Genomic DNA, 24,688 nt, shown 5'->3' on the forward strand with positions numbered 1-24,688 from the left:
GAACCCCGGTCACACTAGCACATTATGGATGTTATTGGAATGTAAAGAATAAAGTTGAATTGGGCACTTACAGCCTTAAGAATAAGGTTATTAAATTCCTTTCAAGTAACATTGTATAACATTGTGGAAGTCAAACTTATTTATTTTCTATTTTATTAATTTTTGTTTTACCCTTTTGGTCTGAAATTGTGAAAATGGAAGTTTTTGTTCAGTAATAATAAAACTACTATTTCTGCAGAGAAGAGCATGTGAAGAATATTGTGAATAGTAATAAATAACTGTATTGCATAAGATTCGAATTATGCAATGTTATTAAAGATTGTGTGACTGTCAATAAAGGCATGTTTCAGATCTACAAGGATCTGTGCATAGCTCATGAAAAAGGAATAGATAAGAGCACAATAAATAGATGCTTTGCTCTGTGCCAGCTCTGCTCCCTAACAGGTCTTTAGTATAACATGGCATACGTGACCACAGGAATTGTGCACACAGGTTGTTCCTCATATGGGTCAGCTGAAACGTGTGATGATGGAGCAGTGTGACACCACAACTAGGCCTACTGTAACTGGTGAGCCTGCACAGCACTGAACTTGGAGCACTGTGCCATCTGTACTCTACACTGTGAAAACTACCCAGGGGTCAGCAATGAGTGCAGCTGAAACGTTGCTGAACATGGTTTAAATGCAAGCATAACCAAAGGCAAACTGTGTTCAGCACCATTTTAGAACCCATGGTTAATCCAGTGATCTGCTTGCCAGCCCCCATCAGGTGCAGAGGCAGCTGTTGTCCATCTCTCTGCACCCAGGGTTGGTCTGCTCTTCTGTTCCCTCCACCTTCCTAGTCTGCTCCTCAAGATCTATATGTATGTGCATACAGCCCCCCCACTTTGCTCTTCCAGCCCATATGCATGTACATATTGTCCTGGCATCTCTGGGAATTAAATGAATCTTTTATTAAGGATTGTCATGTGTCATTATGTCCATGAATACATCCAACCAACATTAGCAACTTTCTCCCAATGCCCCTCTTCCTGCTCATCCATCCCCTCACCTGTTATTGCTCCTCCTCAGCTTCTTATCATAGAAGATTAGGGTTTGAAGAGACCTCAGGAGGTCATTTAGACCAACCCCCTGCTCAAAGCTGGACCAACCCCAACTAAATCATCCCAACCAGTGCTTTCTCAAGCTGGGCCTTAAAAACCTCTAAGGATGGAGATTCCACCACCTCCCTAGCTAACCCATTCCGGTGCTTCAGCACCCTCCTCGTGAAATAGTTTTGCCTAATATCCAACCTAGACCTTCCCCACTGCAACTTGAGACCATTGCTCCTTGTTCTGTATCTGCCACCACTGAGAACAGCCGAGCTCCATCCTCTTTGGAACCCCCCTTCAGGTAGTTGAAGGCTGCTATCAAATCCCGCTCTCATTCTTCTCTTCTGCAGACTAAATAAACCCAGTTCCCTCAGCTTCTCCTCATAAGCATGTGCCCCAGCCCCCTAATCATTTCCATTGCCCTCCACTGGACTCCCTCCAATTTGTTCACATCCTTTCTGTAGTGGGGGCCCCAAAACTGGACGCAATACTCCAGATGTGGCCCCACCAGTGCCAAATAGAGGGGAATTATCACTTCCCTCAATCTGCTGGCAATGCTCCTACTAATGTAGCCCAATATGCCGTTAGCCTTCTTGGCAACAAGGGCACATTGCTGATTCATATCTAGCTTCTCGTCCACTGTAATCTCCAGGTCCTTTTCTGCAGAACTACCACTTACCCAGTCGGTCCCCAGCCTGTAGCCGTGCATGGGATTCTTCTGTCCTAAATGAAGGACTCTGAACTTGTCTCTGTTGAACCTCATCAGATTTCTTTTGGCCCAGCCCTCCAATTTGTCTAGGTCACTCTGGACCCTATCCTTACCCTCCAGCATATCTACCTCTCCCCCCAGCTTAGTGCCACCCGTGAACTTGCTGAGGGTGCAATCCATCCCATCATCCAAATCATTAATGAAGATGTTGAACAAAACTGGCCCCAGGAACGACCCCTGGGGCACTCTGCTTGATACCAGCTACCAACTAGACATTGAGGGATCACTACCCTTTGAGCCCGATGATCTAGCTAGCTTTCTATCCACCTTATAGTCCATTCATCCAATCCATACTTTTTTAACTTGCTGGGAAGAATACTGTGGGAGACTGTATCAAAAGTTTTGCTAAAGTCAAGGTATATCACGTCCATTGCTTTCCCCATATCCACAGAGCCAGTTATCTCATCATAGAAGGCAATAAGGTTGCTCAGGCATGACTTGCCCTTGGTGACTAGTCCTTAACCTGTTATTTCACCACTGAGGGCTTCTTATCTGCCCATCCCCTCTGCTGCTCAGCTCTCTGACCCCTTTCCCCCACTAATTGCCCATCTGTCTTGCACAGGGATTGGGAAGGAGCGAGCAATGGGAGAGGTGATGCCTCAGGCTGGGGTTCCAGCTCCTTTTTTACCGTCCAGGGCGCCGCCAATGGAGGGGATTGGGGAACATAACTGAACCAGGCTAGTGCAGGCAGGGTGAGCCCCCAGTAACAGCTGGAGATGGGGGACTCTGGCCTGGGACAGAGCGATCGCCGTCGATGGTCCCGCTTGGGGTCAGCTGACTGGGGCCAGGGGAAGAAGCAGCCGGGCAGCGGGTCACCCTGGGCAGCCTCCTCCCTCGAGCCGCATGCGCAGAGAGGGTCCAAAGTGCTCAGAGGAGGCGGAGTCTCTGGTGACACCTGGCCCAGGTGTGGGGAGCGTCACGTGGTCCCCCGCCTCCCTGCCCAGCAGCTTCCGCCTCCTCCCAGCGCTGCTCAGGCCGGTCAGTCGGGAAATGCCCGGGCCGCTGGCGGCTCGCTGAGCGACCCCCAGGGGCTGCAGCGCCGAGCCCGGACCGTTACTGCCCCCGCGCCGTTATGAGTAAGCTCGGCAAGCTGTTCAAGGGCGGCGGCCCCGGGCGCGCGGGCCCCACGCCCCAGGAGGCCTTAGCCCGGCTGCGGGAGACCGAGGAGATGCTCACCAAGAAGCAGGAGTATCTGGAGACCAGGATCCAGAGGGAGCTGGCCGCGGCCAAGCAGCACGGCACCAGGAACAAGCGAGGTGAGCCCAGCCCCCGCCCCCTGCGGGCTTACCCCTACACACAGAGCCAGCGCCCCCACGCCCCGCCGTCACTGGCCAGCCCGCCCCCACGGGGGGCCTGCAAAAGCGCCCGCTGTGCACCTGTTGGGAGCTGTACGGCAGGTGCTGGGAAGTTGGCGGTGAGGGGAAACGTAGCCAGCTGCTATTCTCGGGCCGGGGCTGCTTCCTGGCGTTGGTGGTCTTTGTAGGGCAGTGCGATGCAGAGAGATCACTGGCTTTCAGTGTAAATGCCTGCTAGGCATGTCAGCTTATTTGAATGGAAAGCTATGTCTGTATTGCACATTACAACACCAGAAGCAGATGAATTTGGGTGTAATTCTCTCTCTTTTGGAGAGAGAGAGAGAGAGAGTGTGTGTGTATATAGGGCAGCACAGGGATAGGTTCATTTTAGTTTATCCATCAACATGGCATTTTAAATGTTTAATATCCTGCTGAGTTTAAATACTTCCATGTAGAGACCAACTATGTATCAATCTTCATTGTGTTCCTTTTTAAATGCCATATTTTGGTACAGAGGGAAAAAAAAGACAAGCTGGAAGGTCTTGTAGGAGAGTATTGGCTCATGCTAGAGTCTAATCTATTTTTAAACCTGCATGTACATGGTGTTTGATTTCTTTTATGACTTCCTAGAGACTCTCCAGCTAAACATTAAACATTTTTGGGTGTGTGAAATTAGAGGAGGTGTGTTTTCATGTTTGTACACTGGTGCTGTACAAGAAAAGCTTTGTGTAATCAATGCTTTTCAGCTTAATCTGTTCCATGCTCACAATAATTAAATTATCTTGCCCTTAACTAATTTATTAACTGTGGGCCAGATTGTGATGCCCTTATGAATATCGAATAGTACTTTGCACCCTACATTCTGTTGACATCAGTGGGATGTACTTGTGGTGCAAAGATTGCTCAACATAAATAAGAGCAGCACAGTCTGGCCTTAGGGAGGTGAAATAAAGCACCAACCATGCAACAGAAAAATAGTAGCCTCCATTGCTGAAGTACCTGAGCATCTCCCAACTATTTACCGGTTTATTCTTACAACACTACGGGGAAATTGGGGAAACATTTACAGATGTATATAAATGGATTAAATGATAGTCTATGGTAGAACTGGGAAATGACCCCACATTTCTCAACACAGACCCTTAATCACTAACCATCTTTCTTCCTTTAGCTGTGGGAATAAATCAGCATTGTGGCAGCGGGATAGTATGGGCTTGATCCTGCTCCTATTGAAGTCAGTGGAAAAAAATCCCATTAATTTCTGAGAGTGCAGGAGCAGGCCTTCTGTTGTCTTGATAAATAATTGAATCTCAAAAGCAGGGAAATCTGAGCACCCTTAGCAATAAGTTGACTAGAGTTGCAACAAGCTGTTTTTTCAGAAATTTTAGCCCCTTTAAACTCCAGTGTTTTAGCTCAGAAGTCCACTTTTAACAGCTCAGTGATGGGATTTTTAACTGTTTGAGCCAACTATAGTGCTGAAATTATAAAGTAATCTTCAGTACAGGACCACTGCCTTGAAACACGTTCCCCCTTCCCCAAATATCATGAGAGGCAATGTTGTATGCAGTGTTGTTGTAGCTGTGTTGGTCCCAGGATATTCGAGAAACAAGGTGGGTGAGGTAATAGCTTTTTTTGGAACAACTTCTGCTGGTGAGAGAGACAAGCTTTTGGATTTAACAAGATCTTTTTAGATCTGAAATTTAATATACCACTAAAATTGTGCTATGCTAGTAGGCAATCTCAGTGGTGGGTTTTCCCGTCTACTTGATCTTTCTACTGATGAATAATTTAAAGGCTAATGTCATGTAATTTAAATATATAGGAGGATACTTTGGAGAAGTCTCATAGAAGGCTGCTTATTAAGGGTAGTCTGCTGTGCTTTAGGTTTACTGTACTTTTCTCTAAGGATTATCAGGAGTTAAAGATTTTAATTAAAAAGGATTACTAGGTAGATAACTGTATAAGAACAACAGGAAAGTGAGTAAAGTCAACACAATAGATCCTTGCACAAATGACTGAGATATTGCAAATCAGTAGTTATCAATCTTTCCAGACTATTGTATCCCTTTCAGGAGTCTGATTTGTCTTGTGTATCCCAAATTTCACCTCACTTAAAAACTATTTGCTTACAAAATCAGACCTAAAAATGTCACAGCACACTATTACTGAAAAATTGCTTACTTTCTCATTTTGTATGTATGGAATTTTGATTTGTACTGATTTAGCTAGTGTTTTTTTATGCAGCCTATTGTAAACCTAGGCTAGTATTTAGATGAGTTGATGTACCCTCTGGAAGACCTCTGTGTATCCCTAGGCAGGGGTGGCAGGTTTGTATAATTTTTGGTGGTGCCCAGAACAGGTCCAAGTCCTGCCCCCCTGCCTGAGGCTCTGGGAAGGAATTGAGGTGCAGGCTCTGGGCTGGGGTAGAGGGTTGGGGTGCGGGGATGGGCACTGAGAGGGAGTTAGGGTGCGGGCTGGCAGGGAGTTGCGGTGCAGGAGGGGGTGCAGTGGACGGTCACTGGGAGGGAGTTTGGGTGTGGGGGCAGGGGGTTGGAATGCGGGAGGGGCTGCGAGGGTCGGCCTGTGGGAGGCAGTTTGGGTGCAGGGTCTAGGCTGGGGCATAGTGTTGGGGTGCGGGAGAGGGACTCAGCACTTTCCTTGGGCAGCTCCTGGAAGCGACCTGCACTCCCCTCTGGCAGCAGCTCATAGGCAGGGGGCCGGAGGGGTCTCTGTGCTGCTGCTTGCCAGCACCGTCCCCGCAGCTCCCATTGGTCGCAGCTTGGGGCGGGGACAGTACATGGAGACACACACCGCCCCCAGGGGCCGCAGGGACATGCTGGAAGCAAAGCCGGGAAGCTGCCTTAGCCCCATTGTGCTGCCGGTGGTGGCGCATGGGCACCACAGGCCCATACAACTCGACACCCTGGCCCCCCGGTTGAGAACCACATCAGTAAATGACTGAATTTTGCAAATTAGCTAGTGAACAAATAATAAAAAAACAAGTATACTATCCCCAAAAATATTTCATTTGTTTCGAGCATTGTGTGTTTTAATTATCATTAATATTTAATAACATACTAGTCAATATACTATGGTATATTTTGCAAAATATTTAGTTGAAAGGAAAATAGATAATACCTCATTAATCTTGTTACATGAACTGGAACTATAAGAAACTGAGTGAGTACAAGTTTGATTTTACTTTGCTTAGCTGGGGTTAATACTTCAGGGGGTGGGGGGAGAGTGGGCATTGGGGACAATTTCATTTGTAGTTGCATGATCTGAGAGGCTTTATGTACCTAAAATAGGAGTATCTGAGACAGGAGTAGGATGTACACTGCAGAATTTTGGACATCCCATACAGAATGCATACTGGCTGAACAGGAATGACCTCATTAGATTCCAGGTGCGTGAGTCTGAGCTTAGCTACACTAACATTAGTGAGGTCCCATCCAGGCCCCAGTTCTTCATAACATCAGCCAGCCCAAGAAATGTGACTTAAGAACTATAATAAAATAGCTCCGCAAATAGAAAGATATTAGAATGTCGTCTTCCTCACTGATAATTGTTGAGAATACAACTAATTCCTGCATCTTAGTCTGAAAGTAGCTACAAATGTAGTCATAAATTACTTCCACCTTTCCACGTTAACATCTCATTGCAGCTACACTAACTGTAGGGGTTTTCTCTCTGGCCAGGATACAAGTGCAACTTTTTGGAATTCTTTGTGTTGGTGCTTTCATTACAAGCTTTGTTTCCTTCCACAACAGCTTTGCAATCTCTCTGTGCACCATATACAATCACCTGTTTGTATTGAATTTCTTTGCAGACACATTGTGCCACATCCTCAGTTCGCTCCATTGACTTGAGTCAATTTGCACTACACCTATTGATCCCTACTGTGGTCTGGCCTTTTTTTTTTTCTCAGCACTCGGAGAAAACCAAAGAAATTGAAAGGATAGAAAGTGATCTAAAATATAATTTTAGAAATTGAATAGGTTTGAGAGAGGGGAGGAAGGTGAAGTTATTGGAAAGATGCAAGTTCCAATCAACAAGTCGATTACCATTGCATTCTCTTCATACTTCTGTATCAGCAGTTCAAACCCAGCCGCAAGTCAGGAGTGGCCAAAAGTGGTTATTACTTGATGGTGATGTGCTTGCCCACATGAATGCATTGGTGTTCTCTGGGCAGTGTTTTGTGGAGTGGTTTCCACATCACAAAACCCACCATTAGCCTACAATTTCAGCAGAGAAACCAAGGACTGAATGAGCATATAGAAGAATGAAACAACCTTCTAATGGCTAGAGGTAATACCTCCAGTTCAGAGTTGAGATCCATGGGTGAGGTAGGCTGGGGAAGTCTGCAAAGCTGCTGCCTGGGCTGCATTTATTTAATTAGATTGTGGTCTCAATCTGGCACTTTCCATGAACACTAAGAATTGATTGAAAAGAAATTGAACACGTGAAAAGGGAATAATCTTCTTTTGTGACCAGGAACAAAGTTTAGCTAGAACGTCAAAAGTCATACAGCAGATTAGTGATGACAAACCCTAGGTAGAGGCATGGGATAATAATAACCATCTTAGGACATTACTAATAGAGCCTGCCGCAAGTGTGGTGTTGATGCATTTGGGCATGCCTGGTGTTCTGACATTCCTTGTAAATGACTTAGTTGTCATAAGGTTACTGACGCTGAACAATGATGCAACAGTTTCATGTTACCACAAAACAAGTCCATCATCTCAATAGCAGGGAGTATGTCAGATGAGGAAGTGGATTGGCAGAGCTGTATGGGGAAACTTCCCCAGCACCCTTACTGTGCCATATGTTACAACCAGCATTCCTAGTCCTTTTTTTTAAGAATCAGACACGGAATTGTCATGTGCTATTTGTAACAAATACACACAATCTTCTCCCACAAGTTTTTAAGAATTATGGGCCTGATCCTGATGTCACTTACACTGGTGTCATTCCATTAGCTTCTCAAGTTACTCCTTATTCGCAGCAGTGTGAGATTAAAATCTGACCCACTGGGTAAGAGAAAGCTAAATTAATCAGTACTCTTACAGAACAGATCTTGTGGGAGGCACACGTTGCTCACCGCCTAACATACCTCTTAATTTGAGAGCCCTAAGGATAGACAAATTTGTGCCAAATATCTAGTCTGATGAAGTGAGAAATTTTCTGTAATATTTTTTTGAAGTCTGTGTATGCCTCAGTTTCCCTCATTTGTTGCATTGCTACTCACTAGGGGGCAAAAGGTTTAACAAAAAAATGTTTTGACATTTTCACAATGAAGTGTGTTTTTTAGTTTTTTGGTTCAAAACAACTTTGTTTCGGAGTTTCTTTTAATTTCCTTAAACAACAAAATAATTTTTAAAATAGTTGAAATCAAAGCAGTGTTAGCAGTAATTTTTATTAGAACAAAACATTTGATTTGACCAGAAACATACATATTTATTTTCCATTGTGCTGAAAATGTTGAAACATTTCATTTTTGGTATGATCCAAAATCTTCCTTTTTTTTCTGCAATTAGCCATGAACTGAAAAATCCATTATTCACGCAGCTCTAGATACAGCACTTCCCTATCTCACAAGGGTGCTGTGAAGATAAATGCAATCAAGACTGCAAAGTGCTCTGATAGTACGGTAATGGAGACCCTATAAGTAGTATAGCTAGACAGGCCAAGTGATTCCTGACACCTCAGGAGATTCTCTGCTTCATCCTGAGTGTGGCTCAGCATAGTGCACCTGATCTTGAGAGCTTCTGAGCCCTGGTAGCTGCCACTCACTTCACTGGGAGCTGCAGGTGCTCAGAACTTCTTAGGAGCAGACTAGTATTAACACAACGAGGAGTCCTTGTGGCACCTTAGAGACTAACAAATTATTTGGGCATAAGCTTTTGTGGGCTAAAACCCACTTCATCAGATGCATGGAGTGAAAAATACAGTAAGCAGTGATATATATACACACACACACAGAGCACATGAAAAGATGGGAGTTGCCTTACCAATTGGGGGGGTCAGTGCTAACGAGGCCAATTCAATTAAGGTGGACGTCGGCCATTTCCAATGGTTGACAAGGTGTGAGTATCAGCAGAGGGAAAATTACTTTTTGTAGTGACACATCCACTCTGTCTCAGACATCAAGAATTGTAACATTCAAAAACCAGTAGGAGAGCACTTCAATCTCCCTGGACACTCAATAAGACTTAAAAGTGGCAATTCTTCAACAAAAAAACTTCAAAAACAGACTTCAATGAGAAACTGCAGAATTGGAATTAATTTACAAACTGGACACCATCGAATTAGATCTTAATAAAGACTGGGAGTGGATGGGTCACTACAAAAAGTAATTTTTCCTCTGCTGATACTCACACCTTCTTGTCAACTGTTGGAAATGGCCATCCACCTTGATTGCATTGGCCTCGTTAGCACTACAAAAGTAATTTTCCCTTTCTTGATATTCACCCCTTCTTGTCAACTGTTGAGAATAGGCCACTTCCACCTTAATTGAATTGGCCTCCTTAGCACTGACTCCCCTACTTGGTAAGGCAACTCCCATCCAACAAGGACTCGTTGTTTTTGCTGATACAGACTAACACAGGTACCACTCTGAAATTAGTGTTAATGTAAGCTTGTTGTTTCCTGAAGAAAACATAGTTCTGTTCCTGGTTAAATTGGTGTTACATTTATTTTCTCAGATTATACTCTGAGTCTTCCTGCCTGGCTCTATTCTTTTTCTGAAATCTTTGGAATGGAGAACATCCTTTTTCAGTCTCATTCTGTGAAGTAAGTTTATCTCCTCTGCTCATTTTCTTTGCTTTTTGATGTCATTTATTCCTTTACAGCTGGGTTATTTATTATACAGTAGCATTTCTGAGAAGAATTTCAGTACAATTCTACCATCTACTTGTAACACAGTTACAAATGTTTAAGGAGTCATATGTCTATGCAATAAGGAAAAAAAAAAAAAAACCCTAAATCAATTGAACATTTTTTTTTTTGAGACTTGGAACCTATGAAATGTAAAAATTCAAATCTGAGATTCACAGGGAAGCTTTAACTCCCTTGCCTTTATGTATTGCAATACTGCCTCTTATGTACATGATCACATAATACTGGGCAATGTGATAACTAGCAAATGTGGCATTCAGTTCACAAATATGGGTTAATCAAGTGGGGGCATGGGAATGTTGTATAAGTGATGGGCTGGATCACAGAAACCCCCTTGGGGCTGCCAACTGATGTGCAAGAAGACTACTGCCCAAGCTTTCCCTACCAGCCTGGGACTCCAGAGACCTGCCTGGCTGTGCCAGACATGCTTGCTGGCCACAAACACAGACCCAGGTCTAAACCATGTCCCACAAACTGCAAGCTTAATTGAAAGCAGCATAAGAAGTGTTCCTGTCTTGGGCATCTGAGTGTTAAACTCCCAATGGAATCCAAACCCCAAATAAATTGTTTTACCCTGTTTAAAGCTTACACAGGGTAAACTCATAAATTGTTTGCCCTCTAACACTGATAGAGATGCACAGCTGTTTGCCCCCTTTCAGGGTTAACTCTGGGTTAATTAATACATGATTTTATTAAATACAGAAAGTAGGATTTAAGTGGTTCCAAGTAATAGCAGACAGAACAAAATGAATTACCAAACAAAATAAAACAAAATATGCAAGTCTATGCCTAATACAGTAAGAAAACTGAATATAGATAAAAACCTCACCCTCAGAGGAATTCCAGTAAGCTTCCTTTTACAGACTAGTCTCCTTCTAGTCTGGGTCCAGTAATCACTCTCGCCTCCTGCGGTTACTGTCCTTTGTTTCAGTTTCTTCCAGGCATACTTTGGAGGTGGAACGGCTATCTCTTGAGCCAGCTGAAGACAAAATGGAGGGGTCTCCCATGGGCTTAAATAGACTTTCTTTTGTGGGTGGAGACCCCCCTCCCCCTGCTGATCTGTTAGCGCAGCCACCACTGCGTGCCAGCTCTCGGCCAACAGGGGCCCACCCCTGATTCTGTTTCCAGCTGGCACTGGCTTCAAGCTGCTGTGGTGGTGAGTGCGGGCAGGTGCCAGGCGGGGGCTGGTTACGTGTTGCCTCTGCTGCCCACCCATCAGCCCTTTACATGCTTCCCCTCTGGCTCTCCTCTCCCTGCCTTTTCCCTTCACCCCACCCAGCTCCCTGGGTCCTCTATATCCCCTCCTGGTGGGGCGCATCCCACTCCCAGCACTGTATGGAGAACTATCCCCTGCTCAAAGCGCTCAGTTCACCAACAGCCTGGCAGGCAGACTCCTCCTTCCCCCCCACCCTGCCTCTGGCTGGGTCAGTGCCCCGGAAAAGCCCAAGACCTTCTGGCCTAGGGTGCTGGCCAGGAAGAGCCAAGCCCTGCATGTGTGGGACTTTGGCACAGCGCTAGCACAGGGAAATCTTTCTGCCCCTCAGCTAAGCTCTGGAGTAGTGGGATGGGACCGGGGGGGGGGGGGGAACCTGCAGGCTCCACAACAGCCCCCCCCGGACAGGGGCTTAGCACTCTCTTCACCCCACCCTGGGTCTTGCTTCCAGGGAGTACAGGGCTGTTCCGGTCCCTAGGCACCCTCCCCTGCTGAGCCACCTCTCTCTAGCCAGGTTTGCTGAAGCCCTTGCAGTCAGGTTCCCTGGGCACTGGTGCACAATGCATCCTTAGGGCTTAACCTGGGGTGGGCAAACTTTTTGGCCCGAGGGCCACATCTGGGTATGGAAATTGTATGGCGGGCCATGAATGCTCATGAAATTGGAGTTGGGGCACAAGAGGGGGTGAGGGCTCTGGCTGGGGGTGGGGCCAGAAATGAGGAGTTCAGGGTGTGGGAGGGAGCTCTGGGCTGGGATTGAGGAGTTTGGAGGGTCGGAGTGGGATCAGGGTTGGGGCATGGGAGGGGCTCAGGGGTTTAGGCTCCAGGCTGCACTTACATCAAGCAGCTCCTGGAAGCAGCAGCATGTCCCTCCTCCAGCTCCTACACAGAGGTGTGGCAAGACGGCACTGCACGCTGCCCCGTACACAGGCACTGCCCCTGCAGCTCCCATTAGCCGCAGTTCCAGGCCACTGGGAGCTATGGGGGCAGTGTGTGGAGCCCCCTGGCTTCCCCTACACGTAGGAGCTGGAGTGGGGACATGCCGCTACTTCCGGGAGCCATGTGGAGCTGCAGCTCGTGCATGCAGAGCGGCCCCCAACCCTGCTCCTGCTCCCCGGCTGGAGCGTGGGAGTGGGGCAAGCCCCAGATCCCACTCCCAAGCAGGAGCTCAAGGGCCAGATTAAATCAGCTGGTGGGCCGGATGTAGCCCAGGGGCCATAGTTTGCCCACCCCTGGATTAACCCCTTCCTGCCTATGCTGTGGCTGGAGGTGGCTGGGTTATGTCCGTGTCCAGCAGAAGCCTGGAGGTGTTAGCAGCCTTTTGACACTCTGCTAGGGTTACCATATTTTGTGCCTCCCAATGGAGCACACTCCATGGGGCCCCGGCCCCGCCCCCAGCCCCGCCCCCCTCCGCCCTCTCCCCAAAGTCTCCGCCCCCTCCCCTGCTTCCCACGAACATTTGAGTCGCGGGGAGCCTGAAGCAGGTAAGGGGGAGTGTGGGGGGAGGAGGCGCGGCCCAGGCTGTCCCCGGCCCTGGGGTGCCGGCCCCGGGCCCGGCCCCTGGCCCGCCCAGCACTGCAGTAGGGGGTGTTACCCCTCTCCACGTGAACCCTAAAGTCTTAAAGATAAGGTAAATAAAAAGAATCTGACTATGCAGTATTTCTTTTTTACAGCGACTCAGTCAACTTGATGATAATTTGAACACTTGTACAATTGATTGGCATTGAACTCACTTGAATAAGAGTAATTTTACCATGTGTCCCATATTCAGATGGGGAAATATGGGCACTCTAACACACACCATTTTTAAGTTCCACAGCTCAAAAATGCCTTTTTTGTCTTATTAATTTACATTCCCTCACAACAGACATTTCCCCCAAATTCATGTGTACTTTTCTGCCACGTGGCACCATAAAATACATTGATATAGCGAAAAATCTTTTATCCAGATCAGTTGAAAGCTGTCTGTTATGCAGGAGGTTAGAATACCCTTCTGGTCTTACAACTGTGAATCCATGATTAAGTAGCCCCTAAAAAGGGTTGAGTGAGTGATTTTGAAGCAGGAGAGCTGAAGTGCTTTGCACTTTGGGAGCAGAGGGCAGTAAAACAGCATGAAAAATGCATGCAAGTGTGTGTGTGGTGGGGGGGGGGGAAGATTCAGAGTGAAGTTGAAATAGTATGTACGTAGGTTGTGGAAATTCTGGTTCCAACTGTCAAAGGGTTTTTTTATATAATGTCAGCTGAGACACATTATCCCAGTTCAGTACATTTGTAGTCACTGGACCAGCCTAGCAAAACTGGGTGGATCTTGAATTTGAACATTCCAATTTTGGGTACTTTTGAGTGGTGGGACTACAATTTCCTCCTCCCAAAACACTTTGCTGGCAGCACTGCAAGATATTTTGTATTTCAGAATCTACCTAAACATTTGTCCTTGTACAACGGATAAGGCACAGTGCAAGGCATTCATCAGTAAAACACAGTGGATTTCAGTGCACTTCCACATATGGTGACTGTTCTGAACCTATGTAAGGGGCTGGCTTCACAGTATCTAGATTCAACATTATCGCAGACAGGCAGTCTGAATGAAGCACAATAGATAACCTTCTCAGTCGTCATAGAATCAGAGACTTTAAGGTAAGAAGGGACCATTATGATCGTCTAGTCTGACCACCTGCACAACTCAGGCCACGGAATCTCACCCACCCACTCCCGCAACAAACCCTTAACCTAGGTCTGAGCTACTGAAGTCCTCAAATCATGGTTTAAAGACTTCAAGGTGCAGAGAATCCTCCAGCAAGTGACCAGTGCTGCACCCAGGGCCTCTGCCAATCTGCCCTGGAGGAAAATTCCTTCCCGACCCCAAATATGGCCATCAGTCAGGCATTTGGTGGCTAGTTATAGCTCCAGTGACATGCAGTGTTACAGTCAGCTTCTAGTCCTGCAGCAGCTTCAAAAATGAGATATGAGTGAGAAGGAAGAAAGAAAGGAGTGTGACAGGGTGCAGGAGTATCACTTGGTCCATAATACACAAGGGGTTAACTCCATCGCTTTCCTGGCACAAGTGCCTATGAGGAAGGGTTGTGTAGGGCTGCTGCTTGTTTTCCCAACCCAGGCAGGACTAACACCACACCCAAGACCCTTTCCCTGAGCAACACAGGCTGCAGGTGCCTCTCTCTGCTCCAGGGCCAGTCTCAGGAGCCAACCTCCCTCCAGAAGATCTCCCTTCAACTGAACTCTCTCAGCCCTTTATAGGGATAACTTGACCCCTTCCCAGCTGGGTCTGATAAATCCCCCAATGTCTGTTCTTAAAGGGGCAGACTAGCCTGCTGGAAAGACAGAAGTGGGAGAATGCCTGTGGGAAGACAGCTGTCCACACCCAGGGCTTGAATGAAACCCCTCCTCAACCCCAGCATAGGCCATCTTTTCGTGTGTGTGTTTTGCTTATGCCTTGTGGTATCTTTATGCTGCTGTGCTCCCACTGAAAAATCCTGTTTGTTGCTTTATTATTTCTGCTGAGTCACAGAGATAGTAGGCAGTGACTGAACCTTGCTGGTGGTCTTGATGGTCTAGACAGTATTTGGTCCTGCCATGCGGGCAGGGGACTGGACTCGATGACTTCTTGAGGTCCCTTCCAGTCTTAGAATCTATGAATCTATGTAAGGGTCAGGGATTGGCCCCTACAACCGTTTTTTGACAAATAGATCCATCTAAAGCATGTTGAGCCCCAAAGAAATCTGACTCCGCCCTCCCAGCTAACTGACCTATTTGGCTAGGTGACTCTTGATTTCTATTGCTCCTGCCACTTGCCAGTTCTAGAATGTGACTTTCAAGGAGCATCACTGACAGACACCAGCAGTGATGTGATGGTTTCTTTCTCCATCTTCTTTGGTTTTCCTGTTTTCCAGCCTCCTTTTCCTTCCTTCTCCTATTTTTTTTCCTTTTCCTGTTTTCCAGCCCCGCTCTGATGCTCCTTCTTTTCCTCCTGTCTTGTCCTGCTTTATGCTTTGACCTCGTGAAACTCAGGGCCAACTGCAGCGAAGGAAGATGCTGCCTCTGGACTCCAGGCAATGCTGCTTCTCTCTGATACACAAGAGGTGCTAACCTATTTCCACAGGGTAGATTCGTGCAATAGCAGAACAGGCAAGCAGACCATGGAGCAGTGCCTTTTATGGAGTAGGTCCTGTTTTCCCTCTGTTTATGTGCCAGTGCTTATAGATAACAGCTTAAAATAAGGCAAGAGAATGTGAATGCTTAACTCAGCGTCTCCTAAATTATACTTTGTTCCATTTACACTGTTCACTGTCACTGAATCTCATATGTGCATTTCAGTCTGAAAAGACAGTTAACTGTCCTTTCTGATTACACAATAGCTGCATTGCAAGCCCTGAAGAGAAAAAAGAGGTATGAGAAACAGTTGAGCCAAATTGATGGGACGCTCTCCACCATTGAGTTCCAGCGGGAAGCGTTGGAAAATTCCCACACCAACACAGAAGTGTTCAAGAATATGGGCTATGCTGCACAAGCAATGAAAAAAGTGCATGAAAATATGTAAGTGCATCCTGTCCACTTCCACAGTAGGGGGTTCAGTGCTGTAAAACTCGCCCTCTGACTGTATGGATTAAATGTTTTAGTTTCACTGAGACACCTGGTTCTGATTTTGTTTTTGTTAATGTTTAATGTTTGGGGAACGCTCCCGATATTGGAATGTTATATTTGGAAGACAAATAGCTTGTCTCAACAGCAAATCTGAAAAGTTGCCCTACCGTCCTACGAAGTGCACAGGGATGTTATTATTAGGTCTGAATTGCCTTTGGGAGGTGCTGAGGGCAGAGAGAGCAACAAAAGAATAGCACTTAGGAGAGAAGAGTCCATATTGCTCCTCTAAGTCTCTAAATGGCTGTGTAATTCAGATTTTTAAAGGTGTTCTAATTTGACCCCAGTTTAGCAAAACTATTCATGTGCTTAAAGCCTGTTGAAGTAAAATCAGTTCTATTCAATATGGGGTCTTATACTCCACCCCCCCCACCACTGTAGTGCATTAAGGGATGGGACTAACATCTGCCATGTTTGACTTGTCAACTTCTCACATGCTTAAAGATCGGCATGTGCTTAGTACCTTGCTGAATTGGCACCTTAAATTGGAGACTTTCTGTATTCAGAGTTTTTATTAATAAAGGGACCAGAACTTTTTCAGACCAGGTTTTCCCAAGGCAGACGTGGTCTAAGAATGTGTATTTTAAAAACAGTTTAAATACTATTTCTCTAGGGACCTAGACAAAATTGATTCTCTGATGGACGATATCACTGAACAGCAAGCAGTTGCCCAGGAGATCTCAGAAGCTATTTCAAACCGAGTTGGGTTTGGTGATGAGTTTGATGAGGTTAGTATTGCAATGAAGTCAAGGATAAAAGATGTACCCGCCTAATACAGTGATTATTTTATTGTGTGGTGATTTGTTTTAAGCCTTTTTCCCCATGCAAGTTGTGACAAAAATTGCTTGGATACATTTAATCATTTATAATAGATATTTTTAAAAGAAGTTTTGATCTCACAAATTCGCTCTCCATGTTCTTACCCTATATGTGTGGACATACCTGAAATGTGTGATTTGCAGTGCTCCAAATATACACCCAGTCAAGTGTGGGTCTATCTGGAGCACTGAACATCAGTATTTGTATGACACATTGCACTGTTTGCAACTCTAAACACTCAAGGCAAGACTTTGAAAGGTATTTAGTTGCCTAAAGATGCAGATATGCTCCTCGTAGGATTTTCAAAAGTGCCTGAGCGGGTTACGTGCCAAACTTTCTAATTGACTCCAATGGGAGTTAGGCACATAACTGTTCAGGTGCTTTTGAAAATCCCAATAGGCATCTGTTTGCATCTTTAGGCATCCAATCTTTGGAAAATCTAGGACTTAGGGCTTTATCCAATGCCCGTTGAAGTCAGTAGGATTCCTGTTGACTTTGGGCACTTAATCAGGCCCGTAATTATTTTTAAACCAAATTTTTTTTCAAATGTAAAAAAATACTAATTCTCACTGCGGGCCTAAGGGTCTGATCCTGTGAAGTGATAAGCACTGGAATCAATGGAAGGTAGCAACTGATTCTTGAAAGCACTCAGCACCTCTTGGAATCAAGCTCAAAGTCCATGGCAAGTTGGAAGATTTTTATATATTGATTTTGAAATGATGAGCACTAAGAATTGTTTAAACCATGTCCAAAGCAGTAAAAATAACTCTAATCGCCTTTTCCACCCCAGCTGAAAACAAGCATACAGTGTTCCAGTCCTCTATACCTCTATATCTATCTATCTATATATTTTTTTAAAGATTTTAATACGTGCCTCAAAAAATAACCATCCTTTGTGTTTATTTTTTTGCCCAGTTCCTCAATATTTAGCCTTTTGGTGACTTGTTAAAGAACAATGGGTTTCTTTATTTTGTTTTGTTTTCCCATTGACTTTTGCTAAATGAAAAGACAGGATATGTAATCTGCCTTCTTTAGAAACCTTTAAACCACACTGGATGGCTCTCTAAAAGATATGCTGTGGCCTGTATTATGCAGGTTAGATTAAATGATCATAGTCATCCTTTCTGGTCTTAATTAGAGCCTGTTGGGAATGTTTTGACAAGACATTAGTCTGTCAAAATGTCCATTTGCCAAAACTTTTCACAGAAGAAGGGTCAGTTTTGAGAAATTTACTGTTTCTAAATTTTTTTTTCAAATGACTTTTTATTTTGAAATTTAAGCTAATTTGTATTATGTAACAAAACACCAAGGGGTTTTCCCATCCTCTTTGTTAAATTAAAACTGTTAGTTCAATGGCATCAGGTGAGGAATTTCTGGTAGAGATGGATAAGTATTAATGCAGTTATACAAGGCACTGATAAGACCTCACTGGACTACTGTGTACAATTCTGGTCACCCATATTCAAGAAAGATTAATTCAAACTGTGACAGGTGCAGAGAAGAAATACTAGGATGATCAGGGGAATAGAGAACCTATCTTCTGAGAGGAGACTGAGTATGTCTACACTGCAAAACAAATAAAAACCCTTGCGGCAGCAAAGCTCAGAGCCTGGGTTAACTGACTCAAGCTTGCACTATGGGGCTAAACACAGCAGTGTTGACATTCCTTTTCGGTTTCAGAACCTGGGCTGCAGGCTGCTATTTTTAGCCCCTGCAAGCCCGAGTTAGTTGATCCAGGTTCGGAGACTCGCCATTTTTTGTTTTTGCAGTATAGACAAACCCCCCAAAAAGCATGTCTCCTTTAGCCTAGCAAAACCAAGGCCGAGAGAGGATATTACAACCCTCCATAAATACATCAGGGAATAAACACCAGGGAGGGAGAAGAGCTAGTTAAGCTAAAGGACAATGTTGACACAAGGACAAATGGATATAAACTGGTCATGAATAAATTTGGGCTGGAAACTAGAAGGTTTCTAACCATCAAGAGGTGAGTGGTTCTGGAACAGCCGTCCAATAGGAGTTGTGGGGACAAACAAACTACCTGGTTTTAAGATGGTGCTTGACATATTTATGAAATGGATTATATGACGGAGCTGCCTGAGATAGCTGGAGACTGGACATGATGACCCAAGAGATCCCTTCCTGTCCTATGTTCCTAATGGTACCTTGATTAGTGATTGTGGTTTGAGATGCCCTTGATGTTAACTGAACCCGTTGCTTGAAATATAACTTTGCAAATGATGTCTTGCTTGCATTCAGGATGAGTTGATGGCGGAACTGGAGGAATTGGAGCAAGAAGAACTGAATAAGAAAATGACGGATGTCAGATTGCCAAGTGTCCCATCCACATCGCTGCCTTCCCGCCCTGGTAAGCTGCCTGCCATTTTAAGTTTCCTTTAATTAAGCCGTGTCCTGAGAGAGAAGGGGGAGAGAGTGAAAGCTCAAATGAAGCATTTAACTCAGCTTTAACTTTTAGTGTAGTCTTCTTACCCATTTGTTGTGCCTGCTCAGATGAAGTAATGGGGTGTATGGTTTGGTTCATGGAAACATTTAGGACCAAATTCTGTGCAGGTGTAAATGGCTGCATGTCCTCTGGCATTTGTTTGGCCTTTAACTTAGGTGTGGCAGTATTTTCCAATGACTCATATAGGTAGGTAACCCAGAAATGGGAAGTTATTTCCCCCCCTTTCTGGCAAAGCAGCCATTTGTTTCTTTTGAAATAGGAGGGTGACCTGGATTCAGAACATTTCAGTAACATGGCTCCTTCTCCTGAAATTTGCCACTGATCTTGTATTTACCAGCGAATGAAATGAAAGCTCATAAATTTACAGACATAGCTTCAGTTCCTTTCCTTATGGGCCACGCTTGCTTCCTGAACAATATCATTCTGAAATTAAGCAGTAGCTAATAACTAGGCACACAGCCCTTCTTTTTCTAGAGTCCTTCTGAACCATTTACTCTGAGTTAACTTTTATCCACTGATTTATTTTTCCCCACCTTGTTCCAGTGTTTAGGGCTCAAAATACCTCCCACTGAAGTCAGGGAGTTGAATCAGACCCATAATGTCCAGGGCTGTAAGTGAGCTACTGGTGAGAGCATAATGGCTGTGCACTTAGTCTGCCTACTCCCTGGGCTACCATATTTAGCTCACTATTTGGTAAATCGCTTTGAGATACCTCTAGGCTGACTAGCATTACACAAATCCTGCTGCCAGTGAATAAAATGGCTCTGTTACTTGAGTCACTGATTATTGTTAATCTCTCACTGTAGCATCCTCCAGGAAGAAAGTGGAAGATGAAGATGATATGAAGCAGCTGGCGGCTTGGGCTTCGTAACATCAGACTGCAGTGTTTAAAACAACAGGTTTCTTACAACACAGATGTAAAGAGTTGCAATAACGTTTTGTATGCTTAACAAGTCAGACCCAATTTGATCACTTGTTTTACTTTTGGTAGGACCAAATGATCTTAAAAAATAATAATAATTACTTAACTTCAATACTATTTTTAAATGTTTTGTTTTTTTAAAAGAGATTTTCAGGACTTGGCCAATCTTTTATCATTTTTACAGTGAAAAATTCAGATGGAATTTTTTATTAAAAAATAGCTTTTACTGGGTGGAGCCTTACTACAGAGTATTTTTGTGAGAGACTAAGGCCCTATGTACACACGTGACCAAATTCACTGCTGGAGTGAATGTTTGAAATGTAGTAACTTCATAAAGGCTTACAAGCAGTAGTCAGTTTGGTTCAGAGTATTTGAAAGCTACCATAAGCTGCTCTGAGCACATGGACCTAATGGGGCTGCATATGGGTACAGAGATCACCCACCCAGAGCATCTTGCAGTATCAGGGTGCCAAATTGTAAGCTCCTTGGGGCAGAATCTTCTATGGAAGGCTTTGGGATTTTCTGTGTTGTCTGTGTGTCTCCCCCCCCCCCCCCCCCCCCACCCCCCGTAAATCACCATATACATCTATATAATTAGTTATAATCAAGGTTTAAAATCAGTTCAGGCTCATTCAGTGAAAATAGTTTGGCTCTCAAGTGTAACTAGGGGAAAACCAGAGTGTAGAATTAGTTTTAATCTAGGTCCCTACCAATTTAAAACTGATTCAGCTAATTCTGTTAAAGACCGAGAGGAGTTGTGGCCTAACTACTGCTTATATGCCTCCCAACTTAACTTTTCCAGGATGAGTCTTAACTTCATATTACAGATTGTTAAAAGAAGTCATAGTGGGACTTGTAATGCTGTAATTTCAAAATAACATTGGTTTCCAAGCATTCAGTTCCTGTACTGAAACTTGAATGGAAATTGTATTGAAGTGTTAATATCTGAAGTTTCTTAACTTCTTTTTTTCACTTCTTGGAATGTGAGTGATTTATTTGTGATGTTCATGTACAGTATTGCACAACTGATTATTTTTAGTCTAAAGTGCTGAAGTACTGTGTATGCAGAGAAATCAGAACAAGCAAAATTAAACGTGCTTTTCTGTCAAAGTGAATTTTGATGTTATATGAGACCTTCTGACTTAGTAACCCACTACCGTCCGTAGTGAAATGGTGAAACACTTACTTTGGGGGTTTTTCTAGAGTACTGGAAATCAAAGTAGTACTGATCTGGGTTTCTAGTTTTAAAAATTATAATTGATAATCAGGCCAGTCAGGAAACAGTGGACAACGGGGGTTCTTTATCCTTGTAGCAACAGCAGATTAACCACTTAAGACTCTGCGCTAAGCACTTTGGCCTCACACCAGCAAATGACTTCAGTCACCATACTTCTGTACTTAATGTTAAGCATGTGCTTATGTGTGTGTTACTGAATAAAGGCCAGAGTGCTCAACATCTTGCTGGGTTGAGCCCTGTTAATGGAATGGAGTGGATTCTGAAATAAGACTGGCTGGATTCTCCTCTTTCTTACACTAGTACAGAACTATTGTAACTTTATTCACTTCACTGCAGTTACTTTTGGTCTATGTAGGTATGAATGGAGAATCAGGTTGTGTACTAGGCTAAGCAGCTAAGAGACCTGTTAGGCCTAGTCTTGGCTAAAGGGAAAAGTCAATCTAAGCTATGCAATTTGAGTTACGTGAATAGCATAATTCAAATCGACGTAGCTTAGATCTACTTACTGCAGGGTCCATGCTACGCGATATCAGCGAGAGATGCTCTCCCGTCGACTCCCCTTACTCTTATCGATCAGGTGGAGTACAGGAGTCGACGGGAGAGCGACTGGTGGACTGCCGATGCATTGATTGCCACAGCGTCTATCCTCCGGTAAGTGTAGACAAGCCCTTAGAGAAAACCAGGTGCATGTGCAACTCTGTTCCAGAGCTAGGAGGCACCAGAATGGATCTCTTTCTGGAGCAAGAAAAAGAAAGCTGGAACTTCGTAGGTCTCTATTTTAAAACAGTGTATTTTAAATTTAAAATACATGCTTTAAAATATATTATGGAAACTAATACAGTAACAGTGTCATTCAATTATATTGCATTCTAAAATGCAAGACAAGATACTGACGAGAAGCTGCTGGGACTAAGGTGTTTATTAAAATATCGAATCTTCTGCATTATTCAGATCTGTCTTCTATGCGTTTGAGAGTCACATTTTCAAGATTAAGCAAACTTATATATGTCAATGTACCTAAGTTATGGTTAAATTGGGTAACAGTGATGGACTACTCAGACACATAACTGGCCATGTGCTTGCACAGATCTGATCACTGTGCACACCTCTGGCATTTCTATACATAAGTTAGGCAGTGCCAATATGTTTACATGCTTAGTTTGGAAAGACTGGCCCATAACATCTGTTTTTTCCTCAAGTTCGTAGTTTTCCAATACTTAGCACATAACCTATTCAAAGTGCTTGACTAACACTAATTAAATACAATGTACATTTGATTGTACCTTTTAGAAGTAACCAGAGATATTTGTATTGCTATTTAATTTCTCTTGAAAATAAAGACATGGTCCCTGCTGGAAAGCTTTCTCTGTGTCTAGTTGTGTACAGCACTCATTTCTATCGGATCTAAGCCTCCCATAAGTATCTAGATATTAACAACCAGCGACTTTTTGATCACTGCAGGCAGGGAGTCAGCGTCCTTGTGACACAATGAAAAAGGCTCCTCTTCTCCCCCCCCCCCCCCCCAAGCACTGTAGTTCTCAAACTCCAGAAATCCGCAGCATACCTTCAAAGACTATCGGGGACTCTGGAGTCCACGTTGTTTTAAGTTAGCAAAGGGCAGGGCAATACATAGCCATATCAATAACACAAATTCTAAAGGTGAGAAATCTCACTGGAGAGACCACCACAAATTCCCACGCACCCTTGGTAGGCTAAGAGAATACATCCAAAGATGTATATGAATCTTCCCATTTCAGACTACCGATGACTTTAGTCCACTTCAGAAAATGCAAACGTGCTGCCTTTGTGCAGGAACCTTTCCTGTGATCAGTTCAGAGGACAATGGAAAGTTCAGAGGCCAGTCATTAGCTTGAGCAAGCTGGCACTACAAACTGCAGAATTCCAGCTCTTTTTTCACCTATATCCTGGTCCCGTGAAGTACAGGGCACCCTCAACTCCTCTTGATCTCCATGGGAGTTAAAGGTGCTCAGGCCTTGGCTACACTTGCAATTTACAGTGCTGTAAAGCCTCCCCCAGTGCTGTAACTCACTCCCCGTCCACACTGGCAGGGCACTTACAGCGCTGTATCTCCCTGGGTACACCGCTGCAGGTACTCCACATCTCCGAGAGGAATAACGGGTGTGAGTGTAAATGTTTGCAGCACTGTAGTAATCACCTTGTCAAGTGGCCAATCCTCTCCAGTGTTGTGACCGGCTGCAGGAATGCGGAAGTGCCAGTTTCAAAGCTCGTACCACAGAGAAAAGCAAATAGTTTGCAGCTGGCTTTGAGTGAGTAAATGAATGAGCAGGGGGCCGGGAGTTCGGAACTTGCAAAATAGAGAGCTGACGTGCTCCAAAAAGCACTCTCTGTCCCCCTCACGCTCCCTGTCACAATCCACCCCCCGTTTTGAAAAGCACATTGCAGCCACATGAATGCTGGGATAGCTACCCATAATGCACTGCTCCCAACACAGCTGCAAATGTTGCAAGTGTGGCCACACCACTGCGCTGGCAGCTGTCAGTGTGGACAGACTGCAGTGCTTTTCCCTACTCAGCTGTACGAAGACAGGTTTACCTCACAGCGCTGTACAGCTGCAAGTGTAGCCAAGGCCTTACTGCTACATCAGAGTTGCTGAACCTAGGGTTACCATTCGTCCGGATTTACCCGGACATGTCCTCCTTTTGTGTGCTAAAAATAGCGTCCGGGGGGAATTTGTAAAGCACTCACAATGTCCGGGATTTCCCCCTCCCCCGGCAGAGCGAGCGGCTGGGAGGGCTGCAGGAAAGTCCCGGGCTGGACTCCGGAGCAGCTTCCTCCTCCCACCCCCCCCTCCCTGCATTCTGAGCTGGCCGGCAGCTCCTCCTCCTGCAGCCCGCTCCGGCAGCCCTGTGCAGGGCCAGGGACCGGGTTTTGTGTTGTGCAGGGGAGCTCAGCCATGTGTCCGGCTGGCACAGAGCCCAACACCCTGTTCTGAGCAGCAGGGTAAGGGGGGGCAGGAGAAGGGACAGGGAGGTTCTGGAGGGGGCAGTCAAGAAACGGGGGGGGGGCTTTTGGAGGGGAGTGGAGAAAGTTTTGGGCAGTCAGGGTACAGGTAGGGGGTAGGGTCCTGGGGGGCAGTTGGGGGGGGGTCTTAGGAGGGGGCAGTTAGGGGACAAGGAACAGGGAGTCTTAGGTAGGGGGTGGGGTTCTGGAGGGCAGTTAGGAGCAGGGGTCCCAGGAGGGGGCAGTCAGGGGACAAGGAGCGGGGGGTAGGGGGCTGGGAGTTCTGGGGGGGGAGCTGTCAGGGGGCAGGAGTGTGGAGAGGGATCGGAGCAGTCAGGGGACAGGGA

At 45.1% G+C, this 24,688-nt stretch overlaps 1 protein-coding gene across 1 annotated transcript; it reads left to right on the top strand.

The window, feature by feature from the left end:
* The first annotated feature begins 2,738 nt into the window (after positions 1-2,738).
* On the top strand, positions 2,739-20,664 carry CHMP4C (charged multivesicular body protein 4C). The gene is made up of 5 exons (XM_034763196.1): positions 2,739-3,115; positions 15,635-15,812; positions 16,531-16,645; positions 18,996-19,104; positions 20,007-20,664. The coding sequence occupies exons 1-5, from the start codon at positions 2,932-2,934 to the stop codon at positions 20,069-20,071; spliced, it is 651 nt and encodes a 216-aa protein (XP_034619087.1). The 5' UTR covers positions 2,739-2,931; the 3' UTR covers positions 20,072-20,664.
* Positions 20,665-24,688: the final 4,024 nt, after the last annotated feature.

This window comes from Trachemys scripta, chromosome 2 (genome assembly GCF_013100865.1).
Source record: "Trachemys scripta elegans isolate TJP31775 chromosome 2, CAS_Tse_1.0, whole genome shotgun sequence".
NCBI lineage: Eukaryota > Metazoa > Chordata > Testudines > Emydidae > Trachemys > Trachemys scripta.

Excerpts from the sequence above, each read along its gene's own strand:
- CHMP4C (XM_034763196.1), top strand. The coding sequence starts at position 2,932 with ATGAGTAAGCTCGGCAAGCTGTTCAAGGGCGGCGGCCCCGGGCGCGCG. Across the intron at positions 3,116-15,634 it reads CGGCACCAGGAACAAGCGAG|CTGCATTGCAAGCCCTGAAG; the intron begins GTGAGCCCAGCC and ends ATTACACAATAG. Across the intron at positions 19,105-20,006 it reads ATCGCTGCCTTCCCGCCCTG|CATCCTCCAGGAAGAAAGTG; the intron begins GTAAGCTGCCTG and ends CTCTCACTGTAG.